Consider the following 27770-nt stretch of genomic DNA (forward strand, 5'->3'; position numbering starts at 1 on the left):
CCACGGAACCGACCCCCACCCCATTCGTGATTCATCTCACCTGTCGTACCAGTGACTGTGCATGTTTCCGTGTGGCCAAGGCACCTTATTTGAGCATCAGGTAAGGGGAGAGAGGCAGGAGTCCCCAGATGATGGCAAATAAAGAAGAGACACACAGGGAGGCCTTTGAGTTCAGCAGCTGCAGGTGACTCCGCCTTTTAATCTCCGAGTCTACAAAGGGACAGAAACAAGTTCAGGGTCACAGAGGAAAAGCTGCAGGTCTTCTTCGCATGGCTGGGTAGCAAAGAAAAGTACCTGAAAGACTCAACAAGTTGTTTCTAATACACCTTATACCCCAGTTGGGGGGCAGTTCTGTACCCTATTCTCTACCTCTCGAAACTGGCTTAAAATCTGAGCTTTCTCCTTCTTCAAAGGAAGTTCCATTCTGTGGTCCACTCCAGCGGACACTCAGCCAAATGAAAAACAATGCCAATACAGAGATTGTTACTGCTCAGCAAAGAATGAATAGGGTGAACAGTCATGGCCAGTGTTTGCTTTCAGACGTATTTGTTCCTGTAGGCAGGCACCTTTGCAGGCTCTGTGTCCTTTGCTTCTTCACAGCACTACAAAGCGTTGAGAAAGTATCGTCCTCATTTTGAAGCAGAGAAAGGTAGAAGTGAAGAAATGAAATTACTCTTCTTTTACTCTCTTTCCTTCCTAGACATCCCAGTCTCATCTAGTTCATTCCAGCAGTGACACTTGCTGGCTGTGTGACTTTAGGCAAGTTACTCAATCTTCTCCTCCTCAGTTTCTTCACCTATAAAACCAGGCTAAAAATAATAACAACCTACTCCCTAGACAACTTCTGAGGATTAGTGAGTTAATACGTGTCAAGCACTTTGAACAGGACCTGTGGATTTACGGCTGCTACCGAATATGTCAGTTAAAAATTTAATCATTCAGTAAATATTTTTTGAGCACCCGCCATTGGGGTTCAAAGGAGTCCAGTAAAAAAACAAAACAAACAAACAAACAAACAAACAAACAAACGCCCCACTCTCTTCCCCAGCTGAGTTCTGAATCAATTAAAGGATGGGATAAAAAGAGTGGGGCTGCTGGAAGACCAGAATAACACCTTTATTATTGGCAAGGGCGACAATAAAAGATGAAGCTTCGTCTTCAGGCAGATGGGCTGCAGCCCAGGCTGTCCCAGGGACGGGCAGCCCCAGACAGGGACAGGCTTCCCGTCACAAGGGCAGATTGCGCTTGGGAAAAACTGGTGGCTTAGAGGAGCGGAATAGAATGTAGACTTCCTGGGGGTTAGCTAGAGAGGAAAGGAAAGAATGGAGCCAAACTCCTTGTGTCTAGCTTCTCCTATTAAGGTCACCCATCAGATAAATTAATTCCTCCTCCTCGGGGAAGAAGGGGAGGAAGGGAGAGAAGAGAGAGGCTAGAAGGGTTACACTGATGGGGATCCCTGGTCATGGAAGGAAAAATGTAGAGTAGAGTTGAAGGTTTGGGGGAGAATGCTGTCACATGCTGGATAGTGTGCTAAGCAGTGGACATGTGTACCTGTGTGCACAATGGGCCTTGTCAGCTCCACATCTCTAGAACCCTCGTCTTCATGTGTCTTCTCCTGTGTTTTAGGTTTTTTTTTTTTTTTTTTTTTTTTTTTTTGTCGACAGCATTACTAACGTCCTAAGCAAGCTGGGTAGAAATATCAGATGCATTTTGACTTGCTCTTGCTGTCGTCCATCCTATTTGTGTCACCAAGATCATTTTTTTCATTAACCTTTGATTCTTCCTCTTTCCTTTCCACTCTCACTGCCCCAGGTGAAGCCCTCATCGTTTCTCCCCTGGACCGCTGCCATAGGTTCCTGACTTCATACTTTCCTACTCTATCAAAACCATTCTTCTTGTCCTTCAAAGCCTAGCTTGAACTCTGCCTCGTCTACTGAGCCACAGTCATAATTAGCGCTTTCCCCTAGACGCCATGTCTACACTGTGACTGACCTCTCTTATGACATTTGTGTTATTCATCTCAGTAGTTCATAGGGCTTGAAAAACTGCTTTGTACATGTTTGGCACACAATAGATACTTGCTGAATGAATGGCCTAAATTAGCAGTATAGTCAGAGAACACAGGATATAAACTTCATGGTCTCATCCGATTGTTTAAAAACATGTATGGAGTCATTAACTTTGTACGTGGCAAGAAGGAATTGTGTTAATTTTCTGAATTTTGAGCTATGTCATGCTGCCATATGGTAGTCAGTCCTAGTACTGATACATGGGACACTTGTCCTAATGCATTCAATAAACACGTGTGGAAAAAGAATCTGCTCACAGAATAAAACGTGTGCTCAATTTCTGCGGTTTGTTCAGTTATTGTCCTTTCTATTAGAAGGCATTAGTTACACAGTTTGGAGATATTTATTGAGATCTGAACTGAGATACTGGTGTTAACACCCGTTGTTCTAAATGCCCAATGCTTCATTCCCCCCTTTCCTTCTAGGAAGGCCTTCCATCAGGTACTATCCCATTGGTCTGTGTGTGGGCAGCTGACCCAAGTTGAGCCTTTCTGAGAATGTAGGATAGGACTGAGGGATTAAGGCTCACTCTGGTTACTCTACTGAGTGAGAGAGACTTTTAAACTAGGAACTCTTGGCACTCACATTCTGCCCTATAGACTAAAACAAGAGAAACCAAATTAGACAGTAAAGAGAGACTAGAGAATTGACAATCCCAATAGAGTTTAAATTGTTGGTTCCAGCACTTCCTGAAGCCAAACCGCACTTTGTGTCCTTGGTTCTACAAGATACCCTAATGTTCTTTTATTAAATTTCCCTTTTACCTTAGGCCTGTTTGAGCTGGCTTTCTGTTGCAGTCAACTAAAAGCATCTATTTAGTACAGTCACCAATTTGTTCCTCAGGATGGCGGAAGAGCTCTCTTTTTCTCATATGTATGATTTTTTTTTTTGGTTAGATACTTTTTTTATTGTGGTAAACATATCACAGATGTACCATCTTTACCATTTTTAAACGTACAGTTCAGTAGTTTTAAATATATTCACATTATTGTGAAACAGACTTCCAAAACTTTTTCATCTTGCAAATCTGAAACTCTATACCCATTAAACAACTCCCTTTGCCTTTCTCTTCCCCCAAGCTGCTGGTAACCACCATTCTACTTTCTATTTCTATGAATTTGACTACTCCATTAGATATCTCATATGAGTAGGATCATAGAGGATTTGTCTCTCTATGACTGGCTTATTTCATGTAGCATGATATTCTGAAAATTTACCCACTTTGCAGCATGTGAGAGAATTTCCTTCCTTTTTAAGGCTGAGTAATATTCCATTGCATGTATGCACCACATTTCGTTTATTCATATATCTCTTATGGACATTTTGGGTTGTTTCCATCTCTTGTCTATTGTGAATCATGTTGCTACAAACATGGGTGAACAAATATCTCTTTGAGAACCTGCTTTCAATTCTTTTTTTTTTTTTTTTAATTTTTTTCAACGTTTATTTATCTTTGGGACAGAGAGAGACAGAGCATGAACGGGGGAGGGGCAGAGAGAGAGAGGGAGACACAGAATCGGAAACAGGCTCCAGGCTCTGAGCCATCAGCCCAGAGCCTGACGCGGGGCTCGAACTCACAGACCACGAGATCGTGACCTGGCTGAAGTCGGACGCTTAACCGACTGCGCCACCCAGGTGCCCCTCAATTCTTTTGGATATATACACAGAAGGTATTGTTAGATCACATGCTAGTTCTATTTTTAATTCTTTGAGGAATCTCCATTCTGTTTTTCTAGAGCGGCTGCACCATTTTATAATCTCATCAACATGTACAATGGTTCCAATTTCTTCACATCCTCACCAAAACTTGTTTTTTCCTGGGATTTTTTTTTTTTTTGATACTAGCTCTTCTAATGGTTGTGGGGCGATATGTGATTTTGATTTGCATTTCTCTGATGATTTGTGATATTGAGCATCTTTTCATACGTTTGTTGGCCATTTGTTTGTATCTTCTTTGGAGAAATGTCCGTTCAAGGTCTTCGTCCATTTTTTTAATTGGGTTATTTGATTTTTGTTGTTGTTGAGTTGTAGAAGTTCCTCATGGATTCTGAATACTAACCCTTTATCAGATATATGATTTGCAAATACTTTCTCCCATGCCACAGGTTGCTTTTTCATATTTACAATTTTAAATTAAAAAGTAAGCTGACAGAAATATGATTTATTCAGTTAAATTCAGCAAACATTCTTGATCAAACTGGCTAGGGGGTTATCAATTTTGTTAATTCTTTCAAAGAACCAGCTTCTGGTTTCATTGATCTGTTCTACTGTTTATTTGGGTTTCGATAGCATTGATTTCTGCTCTAATCTTTTTTTTATATTAAATATAATTTATTGTCAAATTGGTTTCCATATAAGACCCAGTGCTCATCCCAACATGTGCCCTCCTCAATGCCCATCACCCACTTTCCCCTCTCCCCCACCCCCCATCAACCCTCAGTTTGTTCTCAGTATTTAAGAGTCTCTTATGGTTTGCCTCCCTCCCTGTAACTTCCCCCCCTTCCCCCTCCCCCATGGTCTTCTGTTAAGTTTCTCAGGATCCACATATGAGTGAAAACATGTGGGATCTGACTTTCTCTCCCAGTCTTATTTCACTTAGCATAACATTCTCCAATTCTATCCACGTTGCTGCAAATGGCCAGATTTTATTCTTTCTTATTGCCAAGTAGTATTCCATTGTATATATAAACCACATCTTCTTTATCCATTCATTAGTTGATGGCAATTTAGGCTCTTTCCATAATTTGGCTATTGTTTAAAGTGCTGCCATAAACATTGAGGTACATGTGCCCGTATGCATCAGCACTCCTGTATCCCTTGGGTAAATTCCTAGCAGTGCTATTGTTGGGTCATGGGGTAGATCTATTTTTAATTTTTTGAGGAACCTCCATACTGTTTTCCAGAGTGGCTGCACCAGTTTGCATTCCCACCAACAGTGCAAGAGGGTTCCCGTTTATCCACATCCTCGCCAGCATCTATAGTCTCCTGATTTGTTCATTTTAGCCACTCTGACTGGCATGAGGTGGTATCTCAGTGTGGTTTTGATTTGTATTTCCCTCATGAGGAGTGACATTGAGCATCTTTTTATGTGTCTGTTGGCCATTTGGATGTCTTCTTTAGAAAAGTGTCTATTCATGTCTTCTTCCCATTTCTCCACTGGATTATTTGTTTTTCAGGTGTGGAGTTTGGTGAGTTCTTTATAGATTTTGGATACTAGCCCTTTATCTGATATGTCATTTACAAATGTCTTTCCCCATTCTGTTGATTGCCTTTTAGTTTTGTTGATTGTTTCTTTTGCAGTGATTTCTGCTCTAATCTTTAGTATTTCCTGTCTTCTGGTGGTTTTGGGTTTTATTTGCTGTTCTTTTTCCAGCTCTTTAAGGTTTAAGGTTAGATTGTGTATCTGAGACCTTTCTTTCTTCTTTAGGAAGGCCTGGATTGCTATATACTTTCCTCTTATGACCACCTTTGCTGAATCCCAGAGGTTTTGGGCTGTGGTGTTATCATTTTCATTGGCTTCCATGTACTTTTTAATTTCCTTTTTAACTTCTTGGTTAGCCCATTCATTCTTTAGTAGGAGGTTCTTTAGTCTCCAAGTATTTGTAACCTTTCCAAATTTTTTCTTGTGGTTGATTTCAAGTTTCATAGCATTGTGGTCTGAAAATATGCACGGTATGATCTCGATCTTTTTGTACTTGTTGAGGGCTGATTTGTGTCCCAGTATGTGGTCTATTCTGGAGAATGTTCCATGTGCACTGGAGAAGAATGTATATTCCACTGCTTTAGGATGAAATGTTCTGAATCTATCTGTTAAGTCCATCTGGTCCAGTGTGTCATTCAAAGCCATTTTTCCTTATTGATTTTCTGATTAGATGATCTGTCCATTGTTGTAAGTGGGGTGTTGAAGTCCCCGACTATTATGGTATTATCAATGAGTTTCTTTATGCTTGTGATTAATTGATTTATATATTTGGGTGCTCACACATTTGGAGTATAAATGTTTACAATTGTTAGGTCTTCTTGGTGGATAGTCCCCTTAATTATGATATAATGCCCTTTTTCATCTCTTGATACGGTCTTTATTTTAAAGTCTAGATGGTCTGATATAAGTATGGCTACTCTGGCTTTCTTTTGTCGACCATTAGCAGGATAAATGGTTCTCCATCCCTTACTTTCAATCTGAAGGTGTCTTTAGGTCTAAAGTGGGTCTCTTGTAAACAGCATATAGGTGGATCTTGTTTTCTTATCCATTCTGTTACCCTGCATCTTTTGATTGGAGTATTTAGTCCATTGGTGTTTAGAGTGAGTACTGAAAGATATGAATTTATTACCATTATGTTACTTGTAGAGTTGGAGTTTCTGGTGGTGTTCTCTGGTCCTTTCTAGTCTTTGTTGCTTTTGAGATATAGATATAGATATAGATATAGATATAGATATAGATATAGTCTTTTCTCCCCTCAGAGAGTCCCCCTTAAAATTTCTTGCAGGGCTGGTTTAGTGGTCACAGACTCCTTTAATTTTTGTTTGTCTGGGAAACTTTTTATCTCTCCTTCTATTTTGAATGACAGCCTTGCTGGATAAAGAATTCTTGGCTGTATATTTTTCTGATTCAGCACTTTGAATATATCCTGCCATTCCTTTCTGGCCTGCCAAGTTTCTGTGGATAGGTCTGCTGCAAACCTGATCTGTCTTCCCTCGTAGGTTAAGGACTTTTTCCCCTTGCTGCTTTCATGATTCTTTCCTTACCTGAATATTTTGTGAATTTGACTATGATATGCCTTGCTGATGGTCGGTTTTTGTTGAATCTAATGGGAGTCCTCTGTGCTTTCTGGATTTTGATGTCTGTGTCTTCTCCCAGGTTAGGAAAGTTTTCTGCTATGATTTGCTCAAATAACCGTTCTACCCCTTTTTCTCTCTCTTCATCTTCTGGGGCCCCTATGATTCTGATATTGTTCCTTTTTAATGTGTCACTGATTTCTCTAATTCTTAAATTGTGCTTTTTTGTCTTAGTCTTCTTTTTTTCTGCTTCATTATTCTCTAGAAGTTTGTCCTCTAGATCGCTGATTCTCTGCTCTGCCTCATCAGTCCTTGCCGCCGTGGCATCCATTCAAGATTGCAGTTCAGTTATAGCACTTTATTTCATTATTACTAGCTTTTACTTCTTTATTTCCACAGAAAGGGATTCTAATCTATTTTCAACTCCAGCTAGTATTCTTATTATCGTGATTCTAAATTCTGGTTCAGACATCTTGCTTGTGTCTGTGTTAGTTAAGTCCCTGGCTGTTGTTTCTTCCTGCTCTTTCTTTTGGAGTGAGTTCCTTTGTTTAATCATTTTGAACGGAGAAAAGGAATTAATTAGGTAAAAAAATTAAAAACAATTAAAATTAAAATAATTAAAATTAAAAAATTAAAAACAACAAACACACACACACAATCAAATAAATGGTGCTAGATCCTAGGTGTGTTTTGGTCTGGGTGTTGAAAGGGGCTTAATAGATTAGAGGAAAAAGGGGAAAGAAAAAAAAAAAGAAATCGTTTGAAAATTTGAAAAAATGAATACACTGAGATAGAATAAAATGATAAGATGGAAGTAAAATAGAATTTGAAAAAATTTACACAAGACTAAAAAATATAGTAGAAAAAAATTAAAGAAAAATATTTTAATAAAAATTGAAAGTAAAAATAAATTTTTTCTCTTTCTGTATTCAAGAAAAAGAAGAAATGAAAAAGAGAAAGAGAAAGAAAAATAAAGGAAAAAAATTGAATAGATGGGCCAGTGAACAGACTGAAATACAATTAAAATTACACCGTTTTCCGCTAGAAGTCAAACTATGAAGTACTTTATAGTCCGTAAACTAAGTAGGTGGAGAGATTTGTCATGTTCCCGAAGAGCGAGGTTGGCCCAGTTGGGTGGGGCTCAGTGTAATGGCTCCGTTCTCCACTAGATGGTGCTGCTTAGCTTACCAGGGTGGATTGTTGTGGCGTTTGTAGGTGCGTACGCGCATGCGCGGGAAGGGCGAAAATGGTGTCACCCAGCTACCCCGTCTCTAGTCACACACCCATCCTTTGTCTCTGGTTTGTGGCGGCTCCCTGCTTTTATACCCTGCGTGACCAAGCCATCAGGGTGCCAGGCGGCACTTCCCTCCTGAGTTTTATCTCAAATGAGACTGTGTTTCCCGACCCCTCACTTTCGAGGGACCGCGGCTCTGACCCGCTCCGCCCCTCTGCAGGAGGGTCTCACCGAGCACTGGCCAGGTGCCGCCACCCCCAGGAACGTTGGCGGGACTGTGCTGCTGACGCCCAGAGACTGCGGCTTGGCTGGGTGCCAGCCGCCCCAGAGAAAGTTCCCGCGATCAGGTGGCAGCAGCGTTTCAGGGATTATGGAAAATCTCAACCCGCATCTGGCTTCACCCCCAGTGAACTTGTTCCAGCACCAGCGAATGCGGTTGTTCTCCGGGTGGCCGCACAGCCTCTACCGAATGTCCTCCCAGCAGGGGAACCGCCTCTCCCTGTGTGGCCCGAAGAGCCCCGGACCCCACTTTGCTCCTGGGGATTCACCCTTCCCACCGGAGCACCACCAGGTATCAGCTGCGGAGTTGCAGACTCTGTGCTCCCTGTTTATAATCTTAATGGAATTTAAACCCTCTCCTCTCCTTTCTCCCTTTTCAGTTCAGTCCCTGCGGCTGTTTCCACTTTTCCGCTTTCTGTCCAGGTGTTTTTGAGGGGGAGTGCTTTTCCTGTATTCTCCATCATCTCCCTGGATGGAAAAACAGCTCCCTGCCCTCCATGGCTTCTCTCCCCCGGTTCACCTCTCTGCGCCATGTACCTGCTGAGTTCTGTGGTTCAGGTTGTGCAGATTGTTGTGTTAATCCTCAAATCAGTTTTTTCGGTGTGCAGGATCTGCTAAATTCAGCACACATTCTTGATAGTGCTCTTAAATGTGCAAGGTATTCCACTGGTTCTGGGCTGGCTATGAGACAGCAGTTCTCCTGACATATGCCTTCCACTCTAGACTGAATTTTTAATTCAGCTGCCGTAGGGACGGTCTTAAAAGTCATAATCCAGTCTGTACATTTTCTAGACACTAGCTCAACCCTAGGTTTTGTGTGTGTGTGTGTGTGTGTGTGCATGAAAGCAGGGAAACTAGCATGTTGGGCCTCTCTGAGTCTTGGTCGTGTCAGCCTGGGAGGCCACTTAATGCCAGAGCTTTCAGATAAATCCCAGGCCAGTGTTAGTGGGATCATGAGCCAGTCCCAGATGGGCTGAATAAGACTAAGTCAGACCCTAAAAACGTCTTCTCAAAAGCAGGCTAGAACCAAATCAGTTTTGGGGGGCTAGGCATGTAGATCACCAGCTGAATATGTCAAAGATGTCAAATAATTGTCATTTTCCTCATTGCTTCACCAAAGCAGACCTACTGAGTTAGGGCCACAGATTCCTAAATACTGCTTTCCAGGGAACCACCCCCAGCCAATGAGAAGGCATACAAGATGAAGCCTCATTGCAATTTTTGACCTATATGCCATAAATATTGTCTTGTGTTAGGCTTCTTCACTATAATTGTGGCTAAGGTCTCCATGAAGAGGACTCTGGAGCTTTCCATTCCCTGATACATAATATATCTGTTAAAGAAATTAGATTTTAATTCAGATTTGATTCTCACCCCCAATAAACCCATATGAAAAGTGTACAAAAAGCATGGAGAGACCCACCTGTCACTTTGATATCCCCTGTGGCTTTGGCAATGTTGTTCTCAATCATACAGGAGTACGTGTTGTTGATCGTGACATTGTAGAGTACGGACACAACCTTCATGGTCACATTCTCAGAGTTCAGCTCAAAGCTGGTATTGGAGACTTCTGAGAAGTTGGCTCCTTGGTCAACTTGGGATGCCCAGACCACTGTAGGCTGGGGGAACCATCGGGGAGCCTCACACCGTAGGCTCTCTGAGCTGGCATTATAGTCCACATTCACCTCTGGGATGCTGAAGGCTGCAGGATTGAAAGGGGCAGATGTCAAGGTCATACCAATAAAACAATATAGCCTTTGAAGTGCAAGGTCTTAAAAACACAGTCATTTCCACCACTGAAGTGACTCAATACTTCCCCAGTGGGCTGTCTGTGCATGGCCCATTGTATAGTAGTTTCCAGTAAAGATTTACACAACCCTTTGGCCAAGACCTAAGTTTTAGGTATCATTGTTATAACAGGTAAATCTCTCCAACTAAGATGAGTTCCAGTTTATCCCTTTAAAGATAAAGGATAAAGTTGATCACAAGAAAGTGTATCCCTTAAGGAAATTGGGCATTTTCTCAGGTACCTGTGAAGCCTGTTGGATTTTTTTATGTATTTTTCTGCCTGGAGGATAAAGTTAGGGTGGGGAGGGAGAAGGAGAAGGAAAAGACAAACAGCATTCACCTGTCGCCCACAGAAATTCCATACACAGGCCTTCCCATCATGGTGGTTTGGATTTTCTTGGGTGGAGCCTCTCCAGCCCTGGTGTCCAGGGGTAGAGGCAGGCATTTGTCTTCTTCTAAGATAGTTCTCCTTCTTGGGGAGGTAAGTGAACTTGGAAATTAAGACTAGCTTCTTCTAATATTCAGGCAGAAAGATACTTATGGAAAAATGTTAAGTCCTGGACTTTTGACTGTAAAACGCTTATTATGCCAGGATATAATTTATTAAGTTATTTAGCACTTTCCTTCACCCAGGACTGTGCTGGAACTGAGTGAGCAGTACAAGGAAAGACCTTGCCTTGCCCTTAAAGAGTCTGCCATCTAGCAGGGGAGATGAGGCTCATCCCCTCCCAGCAGGCAGGGAATGAGCTCCCGGGAGATGATGTAAGGAACTGAGTGTACATGACAGTGAACCACCATTTACTGAGGGTGTTCTCTGTGCCAGGTACCAAATTCCAGACATTATTTCATTTGATCCTCACAACAGTTACAAGGATATCTATTATCGCCATTTTAAAAATAAGCTTTTAAGTTTGGCATGATTTTAGATTTACAGAAACGTTGCCAGGATAGCACAGAGATCTTGTATACACCTCACCCCATTTTCCCTAATGTTAACATCCTAAATAACCGTGGCACATCTGTCAAAATGTGCCAGAGAAACCCATCACTGGTACCTAACTATTATGTAGTTATAATAGAAGCCATCACTGGTACATAACTATTAACTTATCTCCAGACTTTGTTTGCATTTCACCAGTTTTCCCACTAATGTCCTTTTTCTTCCCCAGCATCCCATATTGCATTTGGTCCTCCCGTCCTCTTAGGTTCCTCTGGCCTGTGACAGTATCTCAGTCTTTCCATGTTTTTCCTGATCTTGACAGTTTTGAGTGGTATTGGTCAGATATTTTGTGGGGTGCTCCTCTCTTGGAATCTGTCTGATGTTTTTCTCATGATTAGATTGGTGCTATGGGTTTTGGAGAGGAAGACGGTGGGAGGAAGAGTATCCTTCTCATCATGTCACATCAGAAGGCATGCTATCAACATGACTTATCACTGATGAGGTTAACTTTGATCACCCGGCTGAGGCAGGTTTCTCTGGAAGCTGGACTTCCTGAGAAAAACACACACTATGTGTGGTCGTGGGGGAGGGAGGAAGTGTTAAGCTCTACCTCCAGGAGTGGGGAGATCTAAATACATTATTTGGAATTCATCTGTAAAGGTTTGTGCCGTCTCCCTCATATTTATTTATTTATTTATTTATTTATTTATTTATTTATTTTAATTTTTTTTTTTCAACGTTTATTTATTTTTGGGACAGAGAGAGACAGAGCATGAACGGGGGAGGGGCAGAGAGAGAGGGAGACACAGAATCGGAAACAGGCTCCAGGCTCCGAGCCATCAGCCCGGAGCCTGACGCGGGGCTCGAACTCCCGGACCGCGAGATCGTGACCTGGCTGAAGTCGGACGCTTAACCGACTGCGCCACCCAGGCGCCCCTCTCATATTTATAGAAGTATGGACTCGCATGTTTATTTTATACTTGGAGTTCTAATTTAATACCATGCTGTTTATATGGTTGCTCAGACTGTTCCAGCTTTGCCACTGGAAGCCCTTTCAGTTGGCTCCGGTGTCCCTTTGATATGACCCTAGGAACCCCCATTTTAAGATGAAGAAACTAAGGCCCAGTCAGGTTGCCTTGCCCAGGTCACTATACTTGTCCAGGTCTGGCTCTAGATCTGTGCCTCAAACAAATATAAACACGTGTTATGAAGTGTCCAAGGAAGGCCTGTGCAGGCCAGGAGACCTCAGGATACTTTCTGCCTATCTTGCAAGGCCTTTCTCAAATGCCAAATTCTCCATGGGGGCTTTCCTATCCGTCCCCTCCCTAGGCATTTGGATGTGATCTCTCTCTCCCTCTGAATCCCCAAATCACTGTGTATCTCTCTTAAAGCATTTGATACACTTTACCAATTATTATAGTTATTTACCCATTTTTCTTATCTCTGCCCCAGCCCTCAACTCTATATGCTCTGTACAAAGAGCTCTTCAAGACGGGGGACAATCATCTAGTTTTCTTAATCATCTTTTTACTCCTCACAGTACATTTCTGAGTTCCTTGTATGGTAATTCACCAAGCTGAGTTGATAAGGAAGGGTGGATTTCACTGGAGGAGGATTAGTGAGTTTATAGGACAATACTGTTTTTCATTAGTTCCTTTTGAAGTCTTCCTAAAACGGGTTCCACTGCCATAAGCCCCTGGAGGTACTGAATTCAGACTTGGGCTAGGGCCTACTTCTTGTAGAAAAGTCTCAGGCCAGATCACAGGTTTCTCTTGCTAGTAATGACACAGGCTAGCATGAAAGAGACCACGTTTATTTTGGCAAGATATTTCAGGGAATATACCTGAAAATCTGGAAAAGACTAGAGTCCAGAGCAGAAGATTTTAAGATCTAATATGATAGGGGGCTATTTTTGGAGTTGCTGTGGGTCTTGGACAGCAAGGATGGCTGCTGGCAGAATTCAGACAGTCTTCGCCTTATTGGTCACTCTTGGGCACACATATTCCATCAGCCATCCATGGTCTTTAGCCCCAAATACCTTTGGGCACCTACCTTTGGGCACTTTCTTTCCCTCTTTCCCAAAGTGACTCACCTCCAGTTTTATACTCAAGGTTAGCATTCCCCTTGCCTTTGGAGGTGATGATGTAACATTTATAGGTGCCAGCATCTGTCAGTTGCACGTTTTTCAGCCTCAGCGAGGCATTGCCACCTATCACTTGATCTGCAAACACAGCCGTCCTGCCTCTGAACATCTCGTCTTGGTCTGACAGGTCGTCTTTGCCTTCTTTGAACTCATGTACCAAGCCCATAACACCTTCCTTCAGCCACTGTATCACGATATCAGAAAGTTTGATGTCAGGTTCAAAAATGCAGCTCAGGATTCCATCCTCCCCGATGTTCCCAGCGGAGGTGAGAGTAGTGACTCTAATGGAGTGTCTCCCTGCAATTCAGGAAGCAATGGTCAATGCTGAGGGAAGTCTTGGAATGTCTACAACCAAACCCTTCATTACTGAAGGCCAAACACTTCTGGAAAAAATTAGAAATGTAGAAGAACAGGAGAGGCATAAAAAAAGAAGACATAAGAATAGAAAGAACAGGGACACAATAGCCTTGATCTACAGCAGATCTGCTGTTTGGGAACAGGCAACCCAAACTTGAGAGGTGACAAGTAGACAACATACAGAACTTGGAGTTTGAAATGGGAATTCAAGTCCTGGCTTTCTGACTTAATAGCTGTGTGAGCTTGAGTAAATCATGTAACCTCTCTGGGTCTCAGAAAAATGGAGGGAATGATATTTGTCTTCCCCACCTGAAAGGGTTCTTATGAGGATCAAATCAAATGGACGTGAACTTGATTTGCAAACTGCAATGACACACATCAGGTATTGTTACTCTTGGTTAACCAGAAGTGGCACAGAAGTGAGACCTCACGTTAACTAAATGTGGCTAGTGATTCTGGAGAATGCTAGATTCTAAAGTGCTGTTACTTTGATCTCCATTTGGATGATGAAGAAACCAAAGCAAAGAGGAGATAAGTGACTTGGTCAAGGTTATAGTGCTAGCTATGGTGTAATGAAGAATCGTACTTAATTTAATTGATTTTTGGCTCAAGATAGAAACCACCCCACCCTCCAAACATACCACCAGTAGAAATATTAATTATGATGCCAGACATATCCACTGCCTCTCCCCCACTTGCCCAGTGGACAGCCTGTGCAATCTGTGAAGGACTGGCCAACTGAATGACTGGGCATGCCTGTAGGGGTGATTTAATTAACCAAATCTAATTCTTCTTTTTTTAAATAGAATTTATTGTCAATTTGGTTTCCATACAACACCCCGTACTCATTCCAACAGGTGCCCTCCTCCATGCCCATCACCCACTTTCCCCTCTCCCCCACCCCCATCAACCCTCAGTGTATTCTCAGTACTTAAGAGTCTCTTATTAACCGACTCTTCTTGAGAGAATCCTTCCATGGTTGGTTGTGAAGTGAAGGAGGGGGAGGGGCATTTGAGCCCAAGAGGAGAGTGGAGCCGATCCAAAGTGTGGGGGAGAGAACATGCGAGAGAAAGATGAAGAGAATCCTCCACCCCTAGAGCTGTCTTAGATCCTGAGGGGTTCCACGTCTAGTTCCTGTCCCAATCTCTGAGTACCTTTTAAACAAATGCTTTGTTTGTTATATTAAAACAGTCGGCACACACCTCTCCTTCTTAGAGCCAAAAAAGTCCTACTTGATGGGTCCCGAGCATTTCTTGGCTTCCCTGCTGGTATTTCTGCCTCTCATCTTTGCTTCCATCCAATCTAGTTTACATGCATTCATCTTACGGGTAGACCTTAAAATACAGTCTGGACACATCAGTTTTATAATCACTAATCTTCCACGGCTCCCAAAGGCTGTGGAGTAAATAAAGTTCAGACTTACTAGCATGGCCTTCAAAGCTAAATCCTGGTTGGCACATAGTAAGTGCCCCATAGATATTAGTTTTTATCGCTGCCTTTCCAGTCTCATTTCCTAACACATCCTTCCATAGTCTCTACTATTTATGTATATCAAGTGATTTATTGATTTTCTGCTTTCACTGGAAAAAACACACAAGGTATGCATGCTATTTTTCAGATTTAAGAGGTAAATGCTATGAACATAAGGATATCCTTGGCATTTCACCTCTCCTAGCCCATTAGGGATTGGAACTAATTGGCTCGTAGGCTTTATGGAAAGTAGGTGAAGGTACTGGATGGAGGACAGACCCGAAGAAGCTAAGCTCAATGGGTTTATTTAGAAAGAACAGAGTTACTGATAGAAGAAAAGTTCTAGGTAAAAAAGAGGCAGGGGAAACAAAACCTGTGCACAGGCTGGCTTGGGAGGAAGTTGCACAGACTTTTGAGTGTGGGGGAAGTGAGACCTGGGAGCAGCTGCCATGCACAGTGGCCATTCACGTGGGAGATCTGGGAGAGAAATTATGAAAGACGACAGTACGGAGTTTCAATGCATTATATGAATGCAACAGGCCCCCCCCCCCTGCCTTGGCATTTTCTTGAACTCTGCTTTAAAGATTTAATTTGCTTTTCAATTATTTTTACTTGACAGACTAATATCCAAGATATTCCAGGGTAGTACTGGTTATACCATTATACTATGCATCTTCACACCCCTGTTCATCTCGCACCTACAATTTATAGTTCCCCCCTCTCCTTTATCACCAGCTATCCAAATTCTACTTCTATGCAAGGCTGTTCAGATGGCAGCCCTTGCGTGAAGCCCTCTTTTGATCTGCCAAGACAAAATTAATAGATTCTCTACTCTCCCATAATACTTTCCCTTGCCTTTATTATAGCAGCTGTCTCCCTCCACCTTGTGTCTAGCCTGTCCCTGGCACACATTTGTAAGCTTTTCAAGGACGGAGACTGTCTTCATGATATTCGTAAGCCCTATAATGCTCTGATTTTATATGTTAACTTGACTGGGCCACGGGATGCCCAGGCATTTGGTCAGACATTCTGGGGCGTCTGTGAGGATGTTTCTGGACAAGATTAACATTTGATTCAGTAGATGGAGTAAAGCAGGTCACCCCCCGCCCCTTATTTGGGGGGCGTCATGCAATCAGTAGAAGGCCTGAATAGAACACAAAGCCTGAGTAAGAGGGAACTCCGACTGCCTGATTGCTTTCAGCCGGGACGTTGGTCTTTTCCTGCCTTTGGGCTAGACCTGAAACACTGTCTTCTTGGATCTTGAGCCTGTCAGTTTTGGGACTGGAACTACATCATTGGCTCTCCAGGTTCTCAAGCCTTTGGACTCAGACTGGAACTCAACCATCTGGGTCTCCAGCTTGATGAAGCAGATCTTGGGATTTTTTAGCCTCCACAATTGTGTGAGCCAATTCTTTCTAAATCTCTCCCTCCCTCTCTCTCATTACACACACACACACACACACACACACACACACACACACACACTCCAGTTGGTTCTGGGTTCTGTTTCTCGGGACGACCCTGACTAATACAAATTTTGGTACTAAGAAGTGAGGTGCTGGTGTAATAGACTAGTAAGCATGTGGAAGGTGCTTTGAAACAGGGTCCTGGGTAGGGGCTGGAAGAATTTTAAGATGCATGTAGAAATATGGATGTTAAGGGTGATTCTGGTAAGGTCTCAGATGGAAATGAGGAACATGTTATTGGAAACTGGAGGAAAAGTCATCCTGTTATAAAGTGGCAAAGAACTTGGTTAAACTATGTTCTAGTGTTTCGTGGAAAGTTGAATTTATAAGTGATGGAATTTTGAATTTACAAGTAATGGAATTGGGTATATAATTAATTGATTGTATATTTTTAAAGTGATCTCTACACCAAATGTGGGGCTCGAACTCATGACCTCGAGATCAAGAGTCAGATGCTTTACTCACTGAGCCAGCCAGGTGCCCCTAGCTGAGATTTCTAAGCAAAGGTTTGAAGGAGCATTTTGGTTACTCCTGACTGCTTATATAGTAAAATTTAAGAAAGGAAAGAGATGAATTGAAGAAGGAATTGTTAAGTTAAAAAAGAACCATAACTTGAAGATTTGGAAATTTCTCAGCCTATCCATATTGCAAAAAAATGAGAAAGGTTTAATTAGCCACCTCGGCAGAAGCCAGGAATAGAAATGGGGACTATACCAGCAGCAACAGCACCAGCAGGGGACAGGAAAACTAAAGGGGATAGAAAAAATGAGACAAATGAAGGGAGGCTGTCAGATTTCTTAGATCCTGCAGGCCAAGACCATAGAGCTGTAAATATGTGCTATTCTTCCAGAAAAGGGAAAAACGATCTAAAGGTGATGCGCAGAGATCATCGGGTGTGCCTCCTTCCTTTCAAAGGATGAGGGCCATTGTCTGTGTTTCAACAGGCCAGAGGACCACTACCATTGTAGCCTTAGAGACGGGGCCACCTAAAACCTGGGGAGGACTTTCCAGCCTCCAGAACTGTGAGAAAATAAATTTCTGTTTTTTAAGCCACCCAGTCTATGATATTTTGTTATGGCAGCCCGAACAAAGTAAGACAAGTGCCTAATGCTACATTTCTACAAATAAAAATAGTGTTTGTTCATTGAATGAATACATGAATGAGTGAATGGAAATAAGTAGAAATCAAGGCACTATATGAGATAATGCTACTATCCAAAATGGTTATAGGAATAAGGAATATTCGGCAGGATTACCGCATCTAAATTTTGGGGAAACGTGAGCCAGTGAAAAAGAAAGCAATGAAAATACAGAGATTCTCAATATAATCATGGAGCAAATGTAACTATGTTAGAGCAGGGATAAATTTGATTGTAGTTTATAAAGTGCCATTAAAGTTGAATTGAAAAATTACTTTTCAGAAAAAATACATGATTAACACAGTTTATAGAGAGAATGAAATGGTAATGACATATCTTAGTTTGGTAATTGTGCTACCGAATTAATTTTAATGTGTTGGCCTTGAGCCCAAAGGTAGAGAATTTGCTGAAATATCTCTTAGAGAACTTAATGATTGAAAGTAGGCAAGTGTGGAGTGCCCCAGGGACCCACTGCAGGCTCTCGCCCATTTAAGGTTGCATTAAAGATGTGGCAGATGGAATGAGCATAATGTCGATTAAATGCTCCCCTCCCTTATCAAATCAAGAGGAGGAATAAAAACTAGGGAGAACTTAAAAAACCATGAGGACCTAGCCATGGCTTTGCACCCAGAAAGCAATCAATAAATGCTTGTTAGCTGAATAAATGATGATTAAAAGTGATTAAAGGAAATTTCATTTGCAAGCAATAGCATACAAATATTGCTTTTCAAAAAAAAGAGAAAAAAATAAAAGAAAAAGAAAGAAAGAGAGAAAGAAAGAAAGGAAAGAAAGAAAGAAATCTGTATTCAAACTTGCAAGCAAATATTGGCTCAAAGAGCCAATTGTTTTAGGAAACACAATCTGGCCTGGTAGTATTCTCCAGGCCTCTTAACCACCAGTGGCTCTTGTGTGATTTGGTGAGCCGGAGGGTAAGAGGACTCCAGGAGATGGGTTTGAGGTGGTTATCTATTGATAGAGATTTCTGTTAATTGAAACAGGCACAGATTTTAGGAATTTCACTGGCCTCTAAGATTTCAACTTTAAAGTTGGGAAGCCCTGCCACTTACTGAAAATGCATTCTCTAGCCCTTGAGGGCTAATTGCTTTGACAGCTCTGGTTTGCATCGGAGAAGAGTAGCTGTAAAAGAGAAGCAGGCCAAAATCTGAGCGGTTCTGTTTTCACACTGGGTGAGCGCTATTCAATTGCCCTGCCCTGTCGGAGCAGAAATCTCTTGGAAAATGAGGTTATAGGTGACACAAGGCAAGACTTCTTTACAGAAATTATAATCTGGGATGTCTAGTGCCACTGGATAAAACCTGGAAAATGAACTTTCTTTTGAAATGACTCAGTGAGACAAGTCCTGTACATTCCAGTAGCATAGACAGCATACTGGGAGCTTTCAGGAATGGTTGCTCGGCATTGGCTGGAAACACCCAGCCACCTGGACGGACACCAGGCTTAAAGGTGGTAACACGTAGGCTTAAGTTGGCACCAATGTGAGTGCCCCTCTTGCCAGAGAGGAGAGCAGGATTGGGGGTAACGGCTGCTTCTGTGAGAAGAAATGAGGAGGGATGCTGGGCCATGCTAGATGAAGGGACAATGTGGGAAGCCACCGTGGAATATGGTGTTTGAGAACGGGTATCAGGCTGTCTGGATTCAAGTCTCATCTCTGCCACTTACTGGATATGTGATCTTGGGCAAGTTTTCTAACTTCTTTATTTCATTTTTTTTTTCATCTTTAAAAAATTTTCTAACGTTTACTTATTTTTGAGAGACAGGGACAGAACATGAACAGAGGAGGGGCAGAGAGTGGGAGACACAGAATCCAAAGGAGGCTCCAGGCTCTGAGCTGTCAGCACAGAGCCCGATGTGGGCTCGACCTCATGAACCGCGAGATCATGACCTGAGTCGAGGTTGGACGCTTAAACGACCGAGCCACCCAGGTGACCCTAAAATTAAGATGTTAATGATAGTAGCTCCCTCAGACAGTCCCTGAAAGGTCTAAAGGATACAGCTCAGGCAAAGAGCTTAACATAGCACCTGACTTGCCACATGTTAAATCTTAATGCTTTCGATAACCATTATTAACTAGAATCATTTGGAAAGATTGCAGATCAGAGCACCAGGAGGACAGGAAGACTTTACTAAGTGCTTCAGTTATAGTGACTCCTTTTAAGCCTGGTAAGAACCAGGAAAGATAGGAATTCCCATTATGCCCTTCTTATGACTGAGGATAAAGAGGCTCCATGGGATTAAATGGCTGGCCGAAGCTCTGTCTAGCATGTAGTGGAGCCAGGATCAAACACAATCTTGTCTGGAACTAACCCTGTGCTCTTTCTACCACATTTGGCTTATATCCATGACCAGCTTGAGACACACAGAGAGCCTATCCAGTAAGATGGTATCTTTACCTTACGTAAAATTAAAAACGATTGAAAACCATGAAACGAAAGTAAGAAAGGCCAACAGCTGTTTCTCAGATGACTACAATTAAAAAATATCTATATTGGGGCGCCTGGGTGGCGCAGTCGGTTAAGCGTCCGACTTCAGCCAGGTCACAATCTCGCGGTCCGTGAGTTCGAGCCCTGCGTCAGGCTCTGGGCTGATGGCTCGGAGCCTGGAGCCTGTTTCCGATTCTGTGTCTCCCTCTCTCTCTGCCCGTCCCCCGTTCATGCTCTGTCTCTCTCTGTCCCAAAAATAAATAAACGTTGAAAAAAAATCTATATTTCTATATCTATATCTAGATATCTAGATAGGTTATCTAGACCTAGCTCTAGATATATAGATCTGTATGCCTCTCAAATACTTTGCAGACAATTTGTTCAGTCTCCTGTTTCGGTGCCATGAGCACATGCCTGGTTGGCTTATCCAGTGTCCAAAGATGGAGTATTTATTATGAGACCGTGTCCTGTGGCTCCCTGCCCTGGCCTAACTTCAGAGGAGGTGTCCAGCCCTGGCATGGCCAGGAAATTGTGGAAGTTTTAAGAAGTGCCATATAAATGCATTAATAATAACAATTTATTATCAATAGCACCGACGCTATCAATCTAAATAACAGTGACAGCCATTTATTACACTCATGTGCCAGGTACCTCGCAAACACTTTTCTCATTGAATTCCCACAACGGCTCTTTTATCAGCGAGGAAACCATTTCTGGAAAGTTAAGTTATATCCCCAGAGACATACAGTCAGTGTCAGACCTGAGATGAGAACGTCTCTGTCTGATCCCTCAACTCTTCCCTTACACAGAGCTGTTCCAAGTCATCCAGTGAGTGAGTGACAGTGTGAGGACTGGGCTGCAGAGGGTCAGGGACCTTTCCACGGCGTCCGCCCCCACCCCCCGCCCCCGTCTCCAAGGGCCATCCACAAAGGCTGTCCTATAACCAGGGATTAATGGCAGCCTCTCAACCTCTCTTCCAAATAATTCACCTCACGTGCATTTTATGTGTTCTGGGGTCCATACTTAGTACTGTTCAGGAGGAGTGGGGTGGCGATGAGGAGCTGGCATAGGTGACCTCAGGAGAGTGTTGAAGAGGTGGAATTGTTTTCTGTATTTAGGAATATCTCTATGTCTGAGCTGCGGTCTCAGGAATGATGCCTGCAAGGCACACCAGAAAACACCCTTCCATGCCACAACTCTGTACGAAAGTCATTATCTGGGGAGGTAGGGAAGAGTGTGGGTTCCGGAAGCAAATTACCAGGGCCTGAAACACAACTGTGCCATTTGCTAGCTGTGTGCAACCTTGGGTGAGTAGTTATTGGGAGGTAGGAATAATACTTGTCTCCTCTTTGTTGTGAATAGTAAGTTGGATAATGTATGCAAAGTTATTTATTGCATAGGTGCAGATAGGAAAGATTATTTATTGCATAGGTGCAGATAGGAAAGATTCAAAAGATATTGCCATCATCATCACCATCACCTATGTAATGCCATTTCCTTAATTTCACTGCCTTGTGTATGAAGCCAGCTAGCATTTTTTTTAAAGTGGATTTATTTATTTTGAGAGACAGAGCGGGTGGGAGAGGGGAAGAGAGAGAGGAAGAGAGAGAATCCTAAGCAGGCTCCACACTGTCAGCGTGGAGCCCAACGTGAGGCCCAAACTTGCGAACCGTGAGATCATGACCTGAGCCAAAATCAAGAATCGGGCACTAACTGACTGAGCCAGGCACCCCAAGCCAGCTAACATTTTATTGAATTTATCTAAAGTGTGATAATATGATGCTCTCGGGTAAGGGTTATGGGCGTTTTAATAAAGGCAACTGAGAAAAATCCAACTAAAGAGTGTTAAATTCATAAACAGCCTATTGTATTCAAAATGCCCAGCTTTAACCCCATGAAATAGGACGGAGGCAGAAAACCTCTTTATTGGCAGTAGGGTTTTAATATTACTGGTGGAATATTGCTGGACTGGGTAGACTAGCTTTTATCCATGTATTTGCTTCTCCAAGCACCCATCCACTTGTCCGTTCAAAAAAGCACTTAGAGAGTACCCTCTGAGCATCCTTTTCAGGGGACGGAGCTAAGTACTGAGGTCGCTGTAGTCATACAATAGGAAAAGTGTGAGTGGCAAAATGTTAGTCGACTGTCACAGGGAAGCTGTGGCAATGTGAAAATTCTTGCTAGGGTGGTCAAGTAAAAGATAATTCCATAAGGGGTGTCATGCCAAGCCATTTGGCCCTAAGCCCAAAAAAGTTTCGTCACCAAGATTTAGAGTGCAGGACAAACACTAGAGTTGTTGTTGTTGTTTTTGTTGTTTTTAAGGCAGTGTATTTTTTTATTTTATTTTATTTTTAGAGAGAGAGAGTGTGCGAGCAGGGAAGAGGGACAGAGAGAGGCAGGGGGAGGGAGAGAGAATCTCAAGCAGGCTCCTTGCACAGCGTGGAGCTTGATGAAGGGCTGAAGCCCATGACCATGGGAAGATGACCTGAGCCAAAATCAAGAGTTAGACACTCAACTGACTGAGCCACCCAGGCGCCTAGGGTTTTAATTCAAGGAGGTGTATAAGATCCAGAATGGGTAAATTATAACTAAGGAAGAGCTAATTAAGCATTAGTGAAGAAGTTACCAAAATGTATATACTGATATCTTTAAAAGTTAGTTCAAAATATTCACTTTATCAGTCGATATTTTATTTCCCAATGTATATATACACATATTTTATAATACATATTTGTAATGTGTGTGTATATATGAATATATTTAAATTTTTTTAATGTTTATTTTTGAGAGACAGAGAGACAGAGACAGAGTGCAAGTGGGGGAAACAGAGAGAGGGGGAGACACAGAATCCGAAGCAGGCTCCAGGCTCTGAGCTGTCAGCACAGAGCCTGATGCAGGGCTTGAGCCCATGAACCACAAGATCATGACCTGAGCCAAAGTCGGATGCTTAACTGACTGAGCCATCTAGGCGCCCCTGTATGAGTGTGTTAAAGTACAACACATATACATAAAAATGTACACATCGTAACTGTGCAGTCTGCAGAATTATCACATTTTCATTTCCACGTAACCACCACCCATACCAAGAACTAGAACTTGACTATCCCACAGAAGTCCCCTCATGCTGCCTCCTAAAGGCTACCCCCTCAACTCTTCCCAGGGTAGTAACCACTATTCTCCTTTCTAATAGAGATTCATTTGCCTGTTTATGAACTATATGTACGTGGAATTATATAGAACGTACTGTTTTGTGTCTGCTTCTGTCACTCAACATTATGATTCTCATATGAACATGCACTCAGTCTCCTCAGTCACCAGGAAATAGAAATTAAAACCACAAAAGGATTCTACAGTATCTAGGGTTGGTGAGGACATGAAACACTGGATCTCTCATACACTTCTGGTGAAGAGTGAATTGGTAAACATTTTGGAAAGCTGAATGATAGCATCTCCTAAAAGCTATTAATTGGCTTTCTTTTTAAAAAATGTTAATTTATTTATTTTGAGAGAGAGTGAGTGGGGCAGGGGCAGAGAGAAAGAGAGAGGGAATCCCAAGCAGACTTGGCATTGTCAGTGGGAAGCCTGACACAGGCCTGGATCTCACAAACCGTGAGATCATGACCTGAGCCGACATCAAAAGTCAGATGCTTAACCGACTGAGTCACAGGTGGCCATGTTGGCTTTCCTGGACATACTCTTTTGAGAAGTGTTTATTTTAAGATACTAGAAAAAAGAATGAAAAGACAGCAAAACCAAGCAGAAAGAGGGACATTAATAAAGATAAAAGCCAAAACTAATTAAATAGGAAAACAATCAGAGACAAACCTAAACGTGGCTCTTTCAAAACTACTGTCGAGCTAATAATGCCCTGTAAACCTGCTTTAAGATGAGAGAAGGAGAGAGAGATACACACAGACTGATGGACAGATAAAATGCCCAAGATCAGGACTAGGTAGAGAGAGAACATAAAAAGAAAATGAATTATAAAAGAATATTAGAATAAAATAGGCTAGTACACTCAGAAACAGATCCATACACATTTAGATACTCGATTTATGATAAAAATAGCACTTGGTGAGACATGGGGGAAGGACAGTATTTTTGACAAACGGTGCGAGATCACCTGGAGAGCCACACGGAACATATGAATCTTGACCACTCTCTTGCACCATACACGAAATTAATTCTGAATGGTTAATAGATATAAATGAGAAAGGTAAAATAAGAAAGCTTCTAGAAGATAACTTAGGGAAAAAATCTTCATGACCTTGGGATAGGCAAATATTTTTTTAACCAAACAGGCTACAAAAAGCTCCAGTATAAAGGAAAACATGGATAAAATGGACGAGGTTAAAATTAAGAGCTTTTGCTCGCATTGAAAGACATCATTAAGAGAGGGAAAAAGCAAACCATAGAGTAGAAGAGATTTTGCAATGCATATAACCAAATTGCATCCAAAATATATAAAGGATTCCTACAAATCAAAAAGAAAAAGGCAGACAATCCAATCAAAATGGATGAAAGACAAAATACCTTTTTTTTTTTTTTTTTTTAAGTTTTTAGTTTTTTTAAGTAATCTCTACACCCAGCATGGGGCTCAGAATTACAACCCCAACATCAAGAGTATCCTGCTTTACTGACTGAGCCAACCAGGTACCCTAAAATACCTATTTTTTCTCTTAAAATATTTTTGTAATGCTTGTTAATTTTGAGAGAGAGAGAGAGACAGAGACAGAGTGTGAGCGGGGGAGGGGCAGAGAGAGAGGGAGACAGAGAATCCGAAGCAGGCTCCAAGCTCCGAGCTGTCAGCACAGAGCTCAATGTGGAGCTCGAACCCACAGAGCCCGAGATCACGACCTGAGCCAGAGTTGGACACTTAACTGACTGAACCACCCAGGCGCCCCCCAAAATACCTATTTTCGATCAAGGAAGTGGGGAAAGGTGCTAATGCCTTTTCTAGGCAAACACATGTACCAGCTACCATTTTCTTCACTTAAGCCACAACCACTGTTTGGTGGCAGCACATCCCCACCAGAGGAGAGTGACAGAGACAACAGGCAGCTGGGACTATAGAAACTGAAGTTATAAAGCGACAGCTTTGGCCCCAGACTAAGTTAAAATAGAAATGTTGGCCTGAGTCAGGCAGCTTAAGGGAAATGGAGCAAACAGTTTGCCTCGGAGAAGACAGCTGTGGCCTAACTCACTCAATGTTTTAATTAAGTGGCATCCATAATAGAGGCTTCCAAGTCACGGTCCACACAGAAGAGGGAGAGAAGACTATTCCTGCAACTGACATCAGCTGCCTTTGGAATCTCACCATCCATGCACGGTGGCGTCAGTTTCCTGCACGAACAGCAGTCACAACCTGTCTTCCCACTACCTAGGACCCCTGTGCACAAGGACCTAATTTTCTTTTTTTTTTTTCTATTAAAAATTTTTTTTTCAACGTTTATTTATTTTTGGGACAGAGAGAGACAGAGCGTGAATGGGGGAGGGGCAGAGAGAGAGGGAGACACAGAATCGGAAGCAGGCTCCAGGCTCTGAGCCATCAGCCCAGAGCCCGACACGGGGCTCAAACTCACGGACCGCGAGATCGTGACCTGGCTGAAGTCGGACGCTTAACCGACTGCGCCACCCAGGCGCCCCGGACCTGATTTTCTTTAACACTTCAGCAACGTTTTACTGCAAAGGAACCACCCACCCGGGCCAACCATTGCTAGAATGGCTCGCTGTAGCCCTTTACCTGTGACACCAGATACCTTCAGCGCTGATTGGTAGGTAGAATACCCTGGTACACATCCCGTTTGGCTCTCGCAACTACCTGGGGACCTGGGCATTAATTCCCCCATCCTACGAATGAGGCAACTGAGGCCCGGGGAGTTAAATGACTAATTCGGAGAGAGCGGAGTCCATAAGTAGAAGAAGCAGTGCTCTGCTCTGAGGTTTTCTGGGTCCAAGCCCTGCGCTCTTTCCGTTCGACCGCGCTGAGTAATCAGGCACCTAAGTGGTAAGGGGTGAATGGATCACGATAACGCAAGAAATCACATACCTGAGATACCAAAACCGATGATAAGTGCAATGGCTCCAGCCAAAACAATGATGATGCTAATAATGCTATGGAGAGATAGAGAAACAGGAAATTACTCTTCAGTTCACTTGACATGCTGCTTTGTGACCCGGGTTCATGTGTGTCATTTGTCAGAGGTGCCACAGAAAGCATCTCAACTTTCTTCTTCACCGTAAGCCCCTTCCTAGGAACAGGCGCCTTTGGAAGGGGTCTCAACAATTCCATCCCCGTGTCCCTGGGGGTGACGGGGGTCATGAAAGCAGTGACTTTGTGTATCATCTTACTGTCCTATTTCCAGATCAGGGAAGACCACATACAAAGATCGTTGGGACAAAACTGAGGGCATCTCTGTGGTGTTGGGTGCAACCTGCGGGGGGACTGGTTCCATACTCAGCCCACACTGAGCATTAATGCCCAGCATTGATCTATCTGCCTTGTCTCCTTCCATAGACTTTAAACAATTTTTTTAATGTTTATTCATTTTTTAGAGACAGAGACTGAATGCAAGCAGAGGAGGGGCAGAGAGAGAGAGAGGGAGACACAGAATCCAAAGCAGGCTCCAGGCTCAGAGCTGTCAGCACAGAGCCTAACGTGGAGCTTGAACCTGTGAACCATGAGATCATGACCCGAGGCAAAGTTGGACGGTTTTCAGACTGAGCCACCCAGGCTCCCCACCCTCCATAGACTTTAAACTCCACGAAAGACAATGGTCATATCTTCCCTTGTACTCACCCATCCTTAGTCCACTGCACCCTGAAGATCCTCAATGGGAGTTTGTTTCCTCTTATTAAAAAAAGTACTACATATTTATTATAGAAACTTTAGAAAATACAAATGTATTTTTTTAAAAAAATAGAACAATAAAATGACCTGCAATTTCGTCATCCAGACACAACCATTGTTAACTTCTTGAAATGTATCCTGCAGGGGCGCCTGGGGGGCTCAGCATCCCACTTCGGCTCAGGTTATGATCTCACGGTTCGTGGGTTCGGGCCCCGTGTCGGGCTCTGTGCTGACAGCTCAGAGCCTGGAGCCTGCTTCGGATTCTGTGTCTCCCTTTCTCTGCTCTTCCCCCACTCATGATCGCTCTCTCTCTCTCAAAAATAAATAAACATTAAAAAAATGTATCCTGCCAGTTTTCAATGAACAAATTAACAAATGACACTTGGGGGAAAACTAAGGCAGTACTGTTTACAAGTGCTGAGCGCTAGAATAACTTGGCAGACATGTTGTTCTAGGCACCATCCATGGATTATATCATTTATCTTTTCAATAACCTTATGAGGTAAACAAATGTATTATCCCCATTTTATAGATGAGGAAATGACACAGGGAGATTCATCATCTTCCTGAAATTCACCTTGTCGGTAAGTGGAAGAGCTGGGATTAGAATCTATCTCTGGAAGCTGCACTCATCTACTTCCTACGCTCCCTCCCAAGAGGAGGGGGGTTCACACATGGGGCACGGCCATCCGCTCTCCGGGTGGACCCATGCCCCTGGAGGGCTACCAGCTCTCGCTGTCGAGAGTGACGCGGGCAGAGAAGAAGGCCCAGGTCGGAGCCAGCGTGTTGGCAAAGCGGTTCCTGGGAAGCTCGCCCAT

At 42.8% G+C, this 27770-nt stretch overlaps 1 protein-coding gene across 1 annotated transcript; it reads right to left on the reverse strand.

The window, feature by feature from the left end:
* On the reverse strand, window positions 1-27770 carry VTCN1 (V-set domain containing T cell activation inhibitor 1). Its single transcript, XM_032594094.1, has 5 exons — window positions 27679-27770; window positions 26152-26216; window positions 13179-13535; window positions 9782-10060; window positions 1-210 (listed from the first exon to the last, which is right to left on the reverse strand). Exons 1-5 carry the CDS (start codon window positions 27768-27770, stop codon window positions 86-88), a joined length of 918 nt encoding a protein of 305 aa, XP_032449985.1. The 3' UTR covers window positions 1-85.

This window comes from Lynx canadensis, chromosome C1 (genome assembly GCF_007474595.2).
Source record: "Lynx canadensis isolate LIC74 chromosome C1, mLynCan4.pri.v2, whole genome shotgun sequence".
Lineage (NCBI taxonomy): Eukaryota > Metazoa > Chordata > Mammalia > Carnivora > Felidae > Lynx > Lynx canadensis.